This window comes from Equus caballus, chromosome X, assembly GCF_041296265.1.
Source record: "Equus caballus isolate H_3958 breed thoroughbred chromosome X, TB-T2T, whole genome shotgun sequence".
In the NCBI taxonomy this organism is placed as follows: domain Eukaryota; kingdom Metazoa; phylum Chordata; class Mammalia; order Perissodactyla; family Equidae; genus Equus; species Equus caballus.
Window position 1 is genome coordinate 135457413 of NC_091715.1, and position 13308 is coordinate 135470720.

At 42.8% G+C, this 13308-nt stretch overlaps 1 protein-coding gene across 7 annotated transcripts; it reads right to left on the reverse strand.

The window, feature by feature from the left end:
• Nucleotides 1-1658: 1658 nt before the first annotated feature.
• Nucleotides 1659-11516, reverse strand: SLITRK4 (SLIT and NTRK like family member 4). 7 transcript variants are annotated; one of them, XM_070258696.1, is made up of 4 exons: nucleotides 10756-11109; nucleotides 9440-10059; nucleotides 8696-9156; nucleotides 1659-6301 (listed from the first exon to the last, which is right to left on the reverse strand). In XM_070258696.1, the coding sequence occupies exons 2-4, from the start codon at nucleotides 9709-9711 to the stop codon at nucleotides 3735-3737; spliced, it is 3300 nt and encodes a 1099-aa protein (XP_070114797.1). In that variant the 5' UTR covers nucleotides 9712-10059; nucleotides 10756-11109; the 3' UTR covers nucleotides 1659-3734. The 7 variants fall into 7 exon arrangements, with proteins under 7 accessions (XP_070114797.1, XP_005614617.2, XP_070114798.1 ...); XM_005614560.4 differs by lacking the exon at nucleotides 10756-11109 and adding an exon at nucleotides 10471-10523; XM_070258697.1 differs by lacking the exon at nucleotides 8696-9156 and having other exon boundaries at nucleotides 9939-10059; nucleotides 10756-11089.
• Nucleotides 11517-13308: the final 1792 nt, after the last annotated feature.

Consider the following 13308-nt stretch of genomic DNA (forward strand, 5'->3'; position numbering starts at 1 on the left):
GTAGCAAACAATTTTATTAATTCTTTCATAAAAATGGCATTTAATAAATTCTCTCTAATACCTTGATGTTATTAAAAGCAAACAAAAGTCATTAAAACAGTTCCTGTGAGTTACATTAGCTCTTATAGCTTTACTTGATTTTTGTCTTATAAACTAACCTAAGACTAATAATCAAATCAGGGTAAAAACAATACAATGTGTTTTCTTTACTTTATTTCAAAATACTGACTATAAATACATTCTTAATGTATTTCTCCCCAGCTCTTTGGATGCGACAATATCAACAACAACAAGAAAAACCTCACTGTGCTCATTTCATACAATGTCAATGTAGAAGTCATGCAAAATAGATTATAGCTCAATATTAACGCCATACATTTCTGGATGTTTTCTTTCGGCAATACCTGTTGATGTTACTCATGAGGCCATGCCCTGTATAATTTATGCATCCTTACGGCTTAAAGAAATTAAATGTTTTAAAAAAGCAACAAAAGAAAGCTGGTCTTAAATGATTTTCTAATTAATATTTTTATTCAGTTTATTATTCAGAATGGAAAACTAAATATGGAATATAAATTGCTGTATAGATTTGAATCACTGTATTTTAATAGCTGCTTTCTCATAAAATTACACAAAGATTTACTTTTAAAGAATTGAATCATCTTTATTGATTTCATAAAAAAATAATTTAAAACTTGATTTATATTACATGGACATAATATATTATCTCAACCCTTTCACTGATTTTGTATAATCTAATTTTCTTTGCAACCATTCTAACAGAGTCCAAGCACATGATACAATGCCAAGAAGCCCATGATGTGTCAGACCACATTACAAGTGAGCAGTTCTTGGATTTTTCTAGATCTGAATCAAATTCTACCAAAAATGCTGTACTTACATATATATATATATATATATATATATATATATCATTCCTCAAGGGGTTAAACTAACATCAAGGTTATACCTGAAGCCAACAAAATGTAGATACAGTATTTTAACTGCGCTTGTACTCAACTCAAAACTTATGCCTAACTATATTATCATAAAATGTACAAGTCGAACTAACAAGAGACAGGTGCAAAATAGTATACACTGTATAATGTAGGCACAATGACTTTAGTTAAGGAAAATATATCAGCCTTAACCAAGGATTTGTTACTGTCATTCACTTACAATTAGAACCTCCAAATAACCACATACATTTACTTTAAAAAAAATAGTTGAACATTTATAACTTTCAGCAGAAGCCTATGAGATAGCCACTATGCTACAGCAAGATTTGAGATGGTGGTAGGTACTCTTGCCATTGACAACTCTGCAGAAACCTTGAAACAGCTTCAAAGCATCACCACACTGAATAAAAGGCATCCCAATGACCTATTATCCCGCGATCATGGACGGAGCTTTCCGGTTCCTCCCATAAGTGTCCACTTAAGATTCCTCAATCCATACTTTATTGACAGGATAAACTAAAACACTTTCTTTGAAGCCTTTGCATCTTTATCCTGCCAGTATGCACTAGGAGCCCTTTAATCCATGAATACATGCCAGCACGGTAATGGCATATTAAAAGTCCTTATGAAATTGTAGATGAAAACAAGTTGTTGGGCACACATCTTCATGTCTTTTCTTTCAAGATCAGAAAGCAAGTATTTATTTGTATTTTTTAATATTCATATAAAGTTTTCACAGACATTGTCAAGAAAATTAAAATTACACATTAAAGTTTTAAGAGCACCAGCACATACATATGGAGACAATTTTTTTTGCCATTAAAAACAAATCTCCAAATTATCTATATGTATGCATATACACCCAAACACATCCACACACCCACCCACACACACACACACACACCTCCAAGAATGCCAAGTTGTTTGTTTTTTATCTTGGAACAAACATAGAAAGCCCTGAAATTAGTAATTAATAAAGGGACTGCTGTTACAACTTTAACCATCATATCATTTTTGGAAGCTGCACCAAAACATCTGCCATTTGAAATTCATGAAGAATGTTTATGTTTACCTTCTGGGTCATCTTACTGATTAATACAGTAATTATAGTAGAGGGAGCACAAAAAATATACATATGCAGGCAGGCCAAGAAGGCAATGTGTTTCGGGATGTCATTCCACGAATTAGGAACTCCTAAAAGTCTTCAAATATCTCCCATTATCAAGGCCTTCCTTCCTGTGACCAATTTGGGCTAGCAGTTAACAGCACAAGCAAACACAGTGGCATATCCAGTTGTAGTTGCAGACTGAACTCATCTGAGACCAATGATAGCATTTTACAGTGTGGCTTCGACAGCCAAGATTACCATGATGTTTACTGTTCTACTTGATTATCCGATAGTAGTCAGAATGATGAAAGAACAGGATACCGATGCAGACGAGATATAACTATTAACCTTACTCACTAACTTTTTAAGTATTTGTAGTGAAAACTATTTGAATTAAGCTCATAGAATCCTGAAAAGCAAGACAACTGATGTCAAATAACAACTGCCCCAGACACAATACTATAAAACTAAGGAACCTATTTTAAAATGCACAGCTGGTAACAAATCTGAATATGCTAAATTCTCAAGAATAGCACAGAACTGGTTTTTTTGTATTTTTGTCTCTTTTTTGGTTTTTTTGTTTGTTTTATTTTTAAATTATACCTGATCACAATGTCCAGAATATTTCTGTACACATAAGCTTCGGTTTCATTTTGGAATACTTTTTCTGTCTAAATTTATACTTATTGATAAATTCCCTGTGATCAGGAAAACAATTCAGGCATCTTAAATACATATTAAGGAGTACATATTTTCCTATTTAGTATACAAAGAACTTCATAAATATGAATTATGTTACAAAAATAGCTTTGGGTGCGCTCACACGGTAAGCACTTTGCTAATTTTGGACAACCTTTAAGGATTGTGGGTATTTCACGTAACTGAGAACAAACTCTAATGTTAGTTTAATTTGAGCCATGTTTAATTCTGATAGACATCACGTATTTCTTCAGATCACCACAAACGCTATGTAACTCACATTGATTTTTTTTCTCTTTTAGGTTTTATGTATAGACAGGTAATGCTTAAAGTGTTCAAATTTATTTTATAGTTATGTAATGCATGGTATATTTTAAACAAATATTTGCACAATTTAACATTATAAATCCAGTGGTTTCAAGATGCAGGCCATAAAGGTTACCGATTTACAAATACTATCGAATGTTCTCTCTTTGCATGCTTTTTTTTTTTTTACTTTTCAGATAATCTTTACACAGAGTTGTTACAATGCCACAAATCAAAAGGATTATTCCAGTTCCACCAACTTAATCTACGTGCAAGGTGAAGGACCCAGCTAGGTACAAACACTGGTACCAGTTTTCTTGAGTTTGCTTTACAAAGCACAAAGAGACGAAGGTTTTGCATTGGGGTACAAAACAGATTTGCCTCTTGAGGTTAAATTCAGTGTATTATGTATATAAAGCATCCCTTTGGCAATAGAGTTTGCAGTATCCCCACAGGACTCCACAGTATAGGTTTTATGTAGTAAAATCTATTAAGGAAATTCTCTTCTACTGGACACATCTTTGCAGCTACAGTTAATGAGACACCCTTGGAAACACCTGCCTCTATGCCTATTGATAATATAGTATTTGGAAGTTAGAAGTCAACAAAAGGCACTTTCATCATTAAATAAATGTCCTCTGTATGAAGTAAGATTGCATGACCTAGATCTTGTTCAAAGCTGTCTGCTCCTCAAGGACCTGTAGGTAGTCAGGGGAATTCTGGAGTTTTGCCTTCAGTTCAAAATACTCACTGCTCTTCCTTTGCTCCACAACAATTTTACTGTGGTTGCCGCCTATCAGCGACTTCTTGTTTTTTTTGTCTTGTTGTTTTTCTGGATAGCGGATCTCAAAGCCACTGACACCTATGCTATTGTACTCCTTTTTGCTTTCAAGAAAATTCTGAATAAACACATTGGAATCCCTGCTTGGGAATAATTCATCCAACTCATCAATTGTGCTCAGTCTCTTCCTGGTATCCACATGTAATAAATCTTTCTCCTTGTCGGTAACATTTCTCATAATGACTTTCTGTCCCGGAGGATCTGAAAACATGAATCCGGTTTCTGACTCTTTCAAGCCACAGGTGTGGCTCTTGCTCATCTGTTCAATGGTTTGTGGAATGAAAGCTTCTGTGCTCAGTCCATCTTTTTTATTGGTTTTGTGGTCATGCTTCCTTAGCTGCAGCTGCATGGAGCCACACTCTGGATTCCCCAGGCCTTCATGCTTCACCGTGGGTTTCTTGTTCCGTCGGAGCACAAAAACAAGAAGGCAAAAAGCAACAAACACAGTTAAAATGAGGACCACTAAGATACTTAAGATTAAAATAGACAGAGGCACTGGGCCACCAGGAGGACTTCGAATGGGACCCAGTGGGGTGGTGAACGTAATGGCAGGTGCAGGGCTCGTGAATGGTGCAGATGGCTTGTTTAAGAGTTTGGGACATAAGATTTCATTTTTGAGGGACTTCAGTTCAATGTTGGCAAACTGAACAGGCGTCTCACATTTTAGCTCTTTCACAACAATCCCGTCGTTCAACTTCTCCAGCCACAGCTTTAATGCCACCAAGTCACAAGTGCAGTCCCACGGATTGCCCTCCAAGTCAATCTGTGTAAGAGACTGCAGCTGATCAAGGACCCCGCTGACAGGTAGGTACATGAATTTGTTGTTCCTCAGGTTCAGTCTAGCAAGGGGTGCTCCAGAAAAAATATAAACAGGCAGGCTCTTTAAGAGATTATTGTTTAAGTACAGTAACTGTAAATTTGGCATCGAGTCAAAGGTGCCTGCTAAGATTTCCTTGATCAAATTGTATTCCAAATACAGATACTGCAGGTTATGAAGGCCAGAAAATATTTCGGGATAGAGTCTTTCGATCTGATTGCCATTGAGATACAGCCTGCGTAAATTCGTGAGATTGTGGAACACGTCTCCCTTGATCGCTGTAATCTGATTGCTGCCTAAATGGAGCAAATCGAGTCCTTCAAACTCAGTGAAGTCTGCGATGTCCACATCTTTGATGCTATTGCCATTGACGTGCAACTTCTTGGCATTTAAAGGTTTCGGCATCAGTTCAGACATGGACTGTATATTTTTCTCTTGGCAGTTGACACTCAGTCCCAAATCTGAAGGATGTGTTTTGCAAAAGCAAGGTGCTGGGCAAGGTGTAAGAGGAGGCACCCTCGTTTGGTAAGACACAATCTGACTGAGATTTCGGTTGGAGAGGGCTTTGCCTGCCACAATTCCAGAGATCTTGGAAGGATTTGTCGTTTTCGGTGGTTTGGTCACTAATCTGTGTAAGGATGTTTGGGTAGTGTGACCACTGGGAGTGGTATAGCCATTTTCCAGCTGAGATGGAGGCAGGATTCGGACATCAAAATCACTGCCCGTGCCCATGGGGCATAATTCTTGTTTGTTGGTTTCTTTTAAAAGCCTTCCATATAAGTCACTGGGAGTTTCACAGATAGCTTCTCCTATGTAAATGTTATATGGCATATTCTCCAGCCAAGCTTTTAAAGGCAACAAATCACAGCTACAGTTCCATGGGTTATCTTCCAGCTGCAACTCGACAACACGTCCTATGTGTTCCAGAACTCCGATATAGGGGAGCTTCTGGATTCTGTTCCCTCGTATATCCAGATGGGTCAAAGATGCGAATCGGAAAATATTATCAGGAAGGAATGAAATCAGATTGTCATTAAGAATGAGAACTTTCAGTTTGTGGAGCTTATTGAAGGCTCCTCGTTCAATATACTTGATTAAATTGTAGTCAGCCTGGAGATACTCCAAGTTCTCTATGCCAAGGAAAGTGTCAGCTCGGAGAATCTTTAATTCATTGTTGTTCAAGTGCAACTGCTTTAACGCACTGAGCCCAAGAAAGGCTCCTCCCTCAATGTTCTGCAGTTTATTATTTCCCAGCTGCAGGGATACTGCGTGTGAAAAATTCAAGAATGTATTTGGATAGAGGATATTTAAAAAATTGTTTTGGAAATTGAGGTGATAAAAATTAGACCAAGGTGGTTTAAGCTGATTTGGTCTGTAGACTGAAACCTTCTCACAGTTGACATAGAGCACATTCTCAACCGACACGCAGGAGCACACATTGCAAATTTCCACCGTTATGTCAGAATCTGCATTTGTCGAAGAAATCAGGGCTGACAAAATCAGAAAGAGCCAAAGAAACATCTTCTTGCACTCAGCAAACAACTTTATGCTTCTGAATAAAGAGAAATAATCTAAAAAATAAAAAGAAAACATTTTTTCAATGATCATGACTTGAAAAATTATTTCTGTTTACATCATACCATAGCAAACACATGGCTGTAATTATTAAGCTTCGTATTTTTAAGGCATTGAAAACTCCAGGCATTCTCACTCAGTTGAACAATAACCACCAAAAATATCATACATTTTCTTTCCATACCTGTAGTTTATACAAAATTTACATGTGCAGAGCACATGACAAACAACAGGGAAAAAGACTGGAGATCATGCTTAAACCTTAACAATCTGAAAATATTTTCTCCACGTGGACCACCAAACTCCATCCTTGAACACAAACCTTAAGCTTCCTATTTGCAGCTCTAATGACTGATCCCAGAGCATCCTGCACGCCACTAAGCTAGCACCACAAGGCATTTCTATTTGTAGACGTCTACTCTTTAGGCTTCAGCTTGATAAGAGGCCCAGCAGAGCCCTGAGTTCGGTGGAGGATGGCAAAGGGAGGACTGGGTTGTTTTAAAGAGGACAGTCAAAAGACCGAGGTGGAGGAGTCCTGGGAAGAGATCTGCCTGAGTTTCAGCCCACAGGTAAGCACACTGCCATGAATCAGTTCACTCCTGTACACTGATGCCTTAAAAAGCACAGATGACACTGTGAGGTTCCAAAAAAATAACCCAGTAGGGGATGGCCAAATTTTATTTTCAGGTAAACAAACGGTATCTAGTTTCCTGTCAGTCATATCCCCAAAAGGGAAAAAGCCTTTTGTCTTTGGGTCCCTGAAAGCAGGAGAGAAACCTGCTTGCTCCTGCATTGCCTAGCTGATGTCCAGACAGCTTTCTCACTCCCAAGAAATGGTTCTGCCTGCCTTGCCCTCTCCCACTCCTTTGTGTGCCCCTTTGAATCCAGGTCCGACTGACACTTGGCTCAATTGCTTATCTCCTTCACTTTGACCACAGACTGCCACTGCTGAGGAAGAGGAGTTCACACACGACAATCCTTGAGTGGCTTTATCTGCAGTGCCAGATGATACATTTAGTACAACAAACGTTTGAAAATGTTTGACTTAAGATCATCAGTTCCCAAACATCCCCTTCTCAATATTATCACCTCATGTCTCTTGTCTATAAACAAATCGAGAATCACTTAGTAGAGTTTAATGCTTAGCAAATTAACCCACTGTAGCCAATTCCTTAAATACTGCATGCATACACAACTATATGCAATGCTTCATGGAAAAGATTAAAAGGAACCATAAGCACTGTGCATTTTGTTGATGCAGTTCTAGCCATGTGAGTCTTTTCCACCTTGAATGCGAAGCTGGCTGCAATTTCAATATGGTTACCACCAAATATTAATTAAATAAATAAATTACCCAGGAACACACAATGAGGGAATGATACAAAGAAAGAAGTGTCACACAGAAACTCCTTTGTTTATTTTGCCCAGGAGGAATCAGCTAGTGGTAAAATCAAACATGTCTCAAGGTAGACAATCCATTAGCCACGACCCAGGAAGATGTGCATTTTAAGTAGTTTGTTTCAGAATACAGCCAGCACTGCCAAGATGCTCCTTGGCTGCCATATAAACGTGCGTTTCCCCTATTCACTGTAATAGCTTGATTGGCAGTGCAAAAAGAAGTCATAATTCTTAAGTATGACATCATCCAAAACAACTTTCATTGTAAAATCAAAAATTGACTTGATTTTTTTGCCTTGCTATAGATGTGGCTTTCAACAGTTACTCTGGTTCAGTTGAATTTCTTGTTACTACCCCCTACCCTCCCAAAAAGAAACCAAAAAGCAACCAAACTAAAAGAACAAAGCAAAAGACAAAAGCCCGAATAACCTGGATTCAGTACAAAAACAAGAACAAGAAGCATCAACAGATCTGAAATTGCATAACGAGCTGCCCTCCTCCTCATAATTTCTACTTGAAGTAGCACTGGGGAAAAGGCGCAGGGACCAGCTAGGAAGTTCCCAAAGGCAGCTCGCGTGAAACAGAGGAAGCCGAAGACAGCTGGAGGCTCAGGCAAGGGAGAGGGGGAGTCCAGTCGAACCGCCAAGGAGAAAAGGGAAGAGGGACTGAAACGGCAAGAGACCACGGAGAAGTGGAGAAAGGAAGAAAAAGAACTAGGAGACGAGAACCGGAAAGAGGAGAAAGGGGCACTGAACATAAGCGAAAGAAACTTCACATTCACATGGTACCAAGAAAACATGCACAATTTAAAATCAGAGAAAAAAAAGGTAAAAAAATAAAAGCCCACAAAGTATGAGTTGGGTACCAGAAGCCATCTCTCCGGCTGACAAGAGCGGCCAGTTTCCCTATCTGCCTCTCCGTCTCTCTCTCTCTGTGCCCCTCAACACTCTAGGCTCCCACCGCCGGTCACGACCGCACAAACGTAGCCTTACCACAAATCGGGCATCCACCAGAGTGCCGCGCCTGTCGCTCCGCGCCCGTGAGGAGGGAACTGGCCTGCGGGAGGCCGACGACTGGGGAAGGTGGGCCAAGGTGGCTCCCCTGGAGCTGGCAGGAGAAATCTCCGTCGGCCCGCTTGGGGCGGGGGTGGGGGACTCCGCGGAGAGACTCGGTCACTGCCAACCCCTGTGCGCTACCTCGGGCCGGCAGCGACGCGGCTGGAGGGGCCGCTGGCGATGGCGAGTACTGCAATGTTTTGCCGCATCCCAATGCCCGGAGCCGGCACGCAGCCCCCTCCTCGGTCCCGGGCCCAAGCAGCGGCCTCGTGGGCAGGGCAGCGGAGGCGGGGACCGCTTGAGACGTCGCGGGGGCCTGATTCAGCCCCGCTGCGCACACATTTCTCCGCGCGCTCTCGTCCCACAAGGGGCAGCTGCTGGAGTTTCCATCGGCCTCTCTAGACCAGGGCATGCGGTGTTTGAGGGAGAAGAAATGGCCAGCTCAAGCCATGAGGGCGATGGCCACTGGGGAGTCCCTGGTCCGCTTGTCACAGGCAGAGTGACCCCGTGGCTCTGTGGCCAAGAGCGGCGGCCCCGGTTCCCCCTTGCCGAGCCCCCCTCCCCTGGCCAGCCACATAATGCTGCTCTCACCAAGCCAGAAACCAGCTCAACATTTGGGCATCTTGCAAAGTCGCGCTGCCAGCGATTGCCCGGCTTTGCAGGGCTTTTAGAGTTACCCACCGGCTTCTCTTGTATTCCCTGTCTTGCTGGGTGCCAGCAATCTCCGACCAGCTCGCGGGCCACTGCTGGGAGCCCCAGATCCACGTCCGCCTAGAGTGCCTGCGACGGGGGCGCAGAAAACAAAGCCCAGCCCAGCGCAGCGGCCCTAATAGCCCAAGCCCAAGCCGCCCTAGAGCAGGACACTTTCCCCGCCGCCCTGGCCGCGCGGGGTGCAGCGATGCTAAGGATACCAGATTCTTTCCGTCCTCAGGGACTTGCCGCGCCGTGGGCATGCAAGCGAAGGGTGGGGGGCTGGAGGGGTAACCACTACGGCCGCTTTGGCCCCTCAGCCGGCCCCAAAGCAACACGACCAAAACTAAAAATAATAAGCTACCTACCCTCCTCCGCGCGCACGCGCGCGCGCACACAGACACACACGCGCGCGCGCTGCTAAACCGAGCGGGGAAGAGGCAGCGCGTGTCAGTGCAGTTCGCACAGCCCCCGCTGGAAATTCACCCACCTCTGGAGCCGGCGGCTCTCGCAGGGTACGCCGCGCCGCGCCGCGCCGCGCTGCGATCCGCGCTGCAGTTTCCGCGATGGTCTCTACGTGATTCGGCTCGAGCTCCTCCGCGCCCGCTCGCCTGTCAGACCCACCGAGCAGCCCTCGCAGGCGGGCAGCGGCGTGCGCGCGCACTCGGCCAGACACCGCGCGTGCACCCAGCCCCTCGCACACGGGCTGCACCTTTACATACACGCGGCGAATCCCCGCCCCCGCCCCCGCCCTCCGTCCCCCCCCCCGCAGACTCGCAGCTCCCCCACTCAACCATCTCGACCCCCGCGCATTCCTGAGGCCTCCCCGTCCCTCACCAAGACACCCCCACTTGATTCCTCTTTTACCCACACTCCGGGAAAGACAGCGCACTTTCCTCCCGGCATCTGCCTCCTCTTTCTTGCCTAAAACACCCCCTAGGTAGGAGCGACCCCTTTCCTCAAGCATAGAGACCCCAGTCCCCCAACATGGGCGCGACAGCCTCCATCCCCCCACCACTTACACGCACACTCGAGTCCTTTCTCCTCCCCCAGTTCCCTAAGAACGAAGGCACGCGCATACACACACACACACACACTACCGGGGCGTTCCTTTGAGAGAGCAACCAAGAACCCAGGCAAAGCCAAAGAAACGCGGAAGAGCCTGGGGGGAGGGGGATCGAGGGAGGTAGAGAGGGGCGTCGAGTCTACGCGGAATTGAATAATTCCAGAATCAAGGGGGGTGAGTCAACAACAATGACATTCAAAGGCAACAATCGAACTTGGGCTTTGTATCACGGGTACGGTACCTTTGGCTCACTGTCACCCCGCAGAACAGAGGGCTCCAGGAATACTTCGGTAGCGGGCGATCCTGGATGGAGCTTTCTTGGGACCAGTTTCTTGGGATCCAGCAGTATTCGCACTCCCCCTACCTGTCTGCTCAAAAGGGGCTGGGGGCTTTAAGACAAAAGTGTGAAGCTTTAGCCCAAAGTGAGACCCTTTAGTGGGTTTAGGAGGAGACAGGTTAATTCATCGCACTTTAGATCTCTGGGAGCCTTCGGTGCAGAATGAGTTAAGCAGGGTGATTAAGGAGCTGGGGGTGGGGAAAAGGGATAGGGATAGAGGAAAGAGAGGTGTGGGACTGAGAGAGATGCCGCACTTGCGACCGAAAGAAGAAAAAAAACCCTCTGATTTGGCTACTGAGCATGCCCAGTTCCCAGCTCAAGCCCTATAAGGGAGGCATTGTGTGCATTGCACTTTTCCGGGCTTTGGTGGTGACCAGGAGGGGACTTTAGTTGGGGAGGGTGGTGGTGAATGGGAGACATTAGGGAAGTGGGATAAGGTTTGGAGCTTTGGGGCTGTGCAGAAGGGTCTGTGAAGAAGGAACGGGAAGAGACCCACGGGGTACCTCAAGGAGATAAAGGAGACAAAATGGACTAAAGAAAAGTCATTTCAGTAGCCCCCTCATTATTGTGTCTATACCAAAGAGGCTTTAGCAGTTGAATCTCAAATATTCCGAGGCTGCAAATCCAGTGTGTGGATTATCTAGGCTCTTTTCTTCTACCCATTTGTTAGTGCTTCCACAAGAGGGTAGGAATGTCTTCAGGAAGGGCTAATGTTCAACCCAGCTTCATGCAGATTGGTAATTGAGTTAATAAGCTTAGTAAGAAAGCAAATGTACCTGTGGGGCGGAGGAGTTTGGCTATCGTGCACTTATTTCGAATACCTGGCTTTCTGAACAAGAAAAGGCTAAAATGGTCATTTTGCTCCCCTCCCCGCAACATTGCTGTTTTTGTAGACACTTGGCTAAGAACACTCTCTCTCTTTACTTTGTGTCTGTGGCAATAAACGAACTTTAGGTAAATAGAGCTAAGTCATAAACGGGAAGTATTTTCCTAGGACTCCAAGTAGCCCTTTCTTGGCCACATTTCAGATAACACGGCAGGGCCCATTTCTTCAGGAGCTATGGTCTAATTAATCCACTTATTCAAATTTCAGTAGCTATAGCCACAATAGGGTATAGCCAGTACCCAGAAATGCTTTTCCTTAAAAATGAGAAACTCTTTAAGCTAAAACTAGCAGTAGCTTTGAAACCAGAATTTGGCTGTCTGCCTGAACTCCTACAGTTAAACATTTACCATAATTGGTTGATGTTTAAAGGCCTCAAATCTCGGCAAAAAATCCCATGAGCAAAGGATTTATTATGTTATTTGTGGCTACTGTTCTACCTTCTATATCATCTGTACTATCTATTAGTATATAAGTTTAAATTTTTTCATTTTTGTCATTTCATGTGGCTGCCTTCAGGTTATATTCATACAAATGGTTGCTGGGCACAGCATGTATACAGAGACACACACACAATATTTAAATGAATACTTAGATATATGTATATAGGCATATTTCATTATAATTTTGATAAATATTGCATCTCTCATAAAAGATGCTTTCTCCACCCCCACTCCTCATTGCCCTTAAAAATTTCATCTTCTCTTTTAAAAACAACCTAGAGGCAGAAATTGAGTGGGCAGCAATGGTAAAATTTGCCATATTCAATGTGAAGTCCATTATGAAATAGTATTGCTTAAGGAAACACTGAAAGATCTGTCCTTAGGAACATATGTACTTGTGCAGCTCCTCTTAGTAAGGTGAAACTTGTTTCCTCTATAGGTAACAGCTGCAGCATGTTCAAAAATTCTTCTACTGTTGTACATTGGAACAAAACAGATCCTGCTAATTAAGAACTCACATTTTCATTATATCATATAACGCAATTTGAAAGTGGTAATGGATACCAAAACAAGTTGGCATTTATTCTCAATGCAAAGGATTCAGGAAGCTATAATATATTTTATCAGGATAGGCGAATTGCTTGTCCTTTAGTATAAATGTTAACAAGATTCAATAGAATGAGCAAAAAAATTTTACCTGGAAATATAATGCACATTCCAAGTACTGTGATAGCTGAAAAGGCCAGATTTGGATAGTAAATATCAGATGATTTAAATGCCTATCTTTATTTAACTTTAAAACTGTTCTGAGAGTTGACTATATTTGACTGGGATAACTGTGGAATGTTCTTTTTCATATGAGTAGAGAGAGACAGAAATCTGAAAACAAGTACAGCTAGAACATCAATAAATTACAATTAATAATAGTGCTAAGAACTTATTGGTGATATCCAACTCATTAAAATTAATGATTTAATATAAAATATTTTGATGCTTAAAAATGATAAAGTGGATACTCATAAAAAATAACATAGAAATAACAGTTCCCATGCCTTCTGCTTCTTTTGCTTTCAAAGTAATTTAAAAACCCAATCCTTTAGTCCTGCAGTCTCTTTTCTATCTCCTGGAACT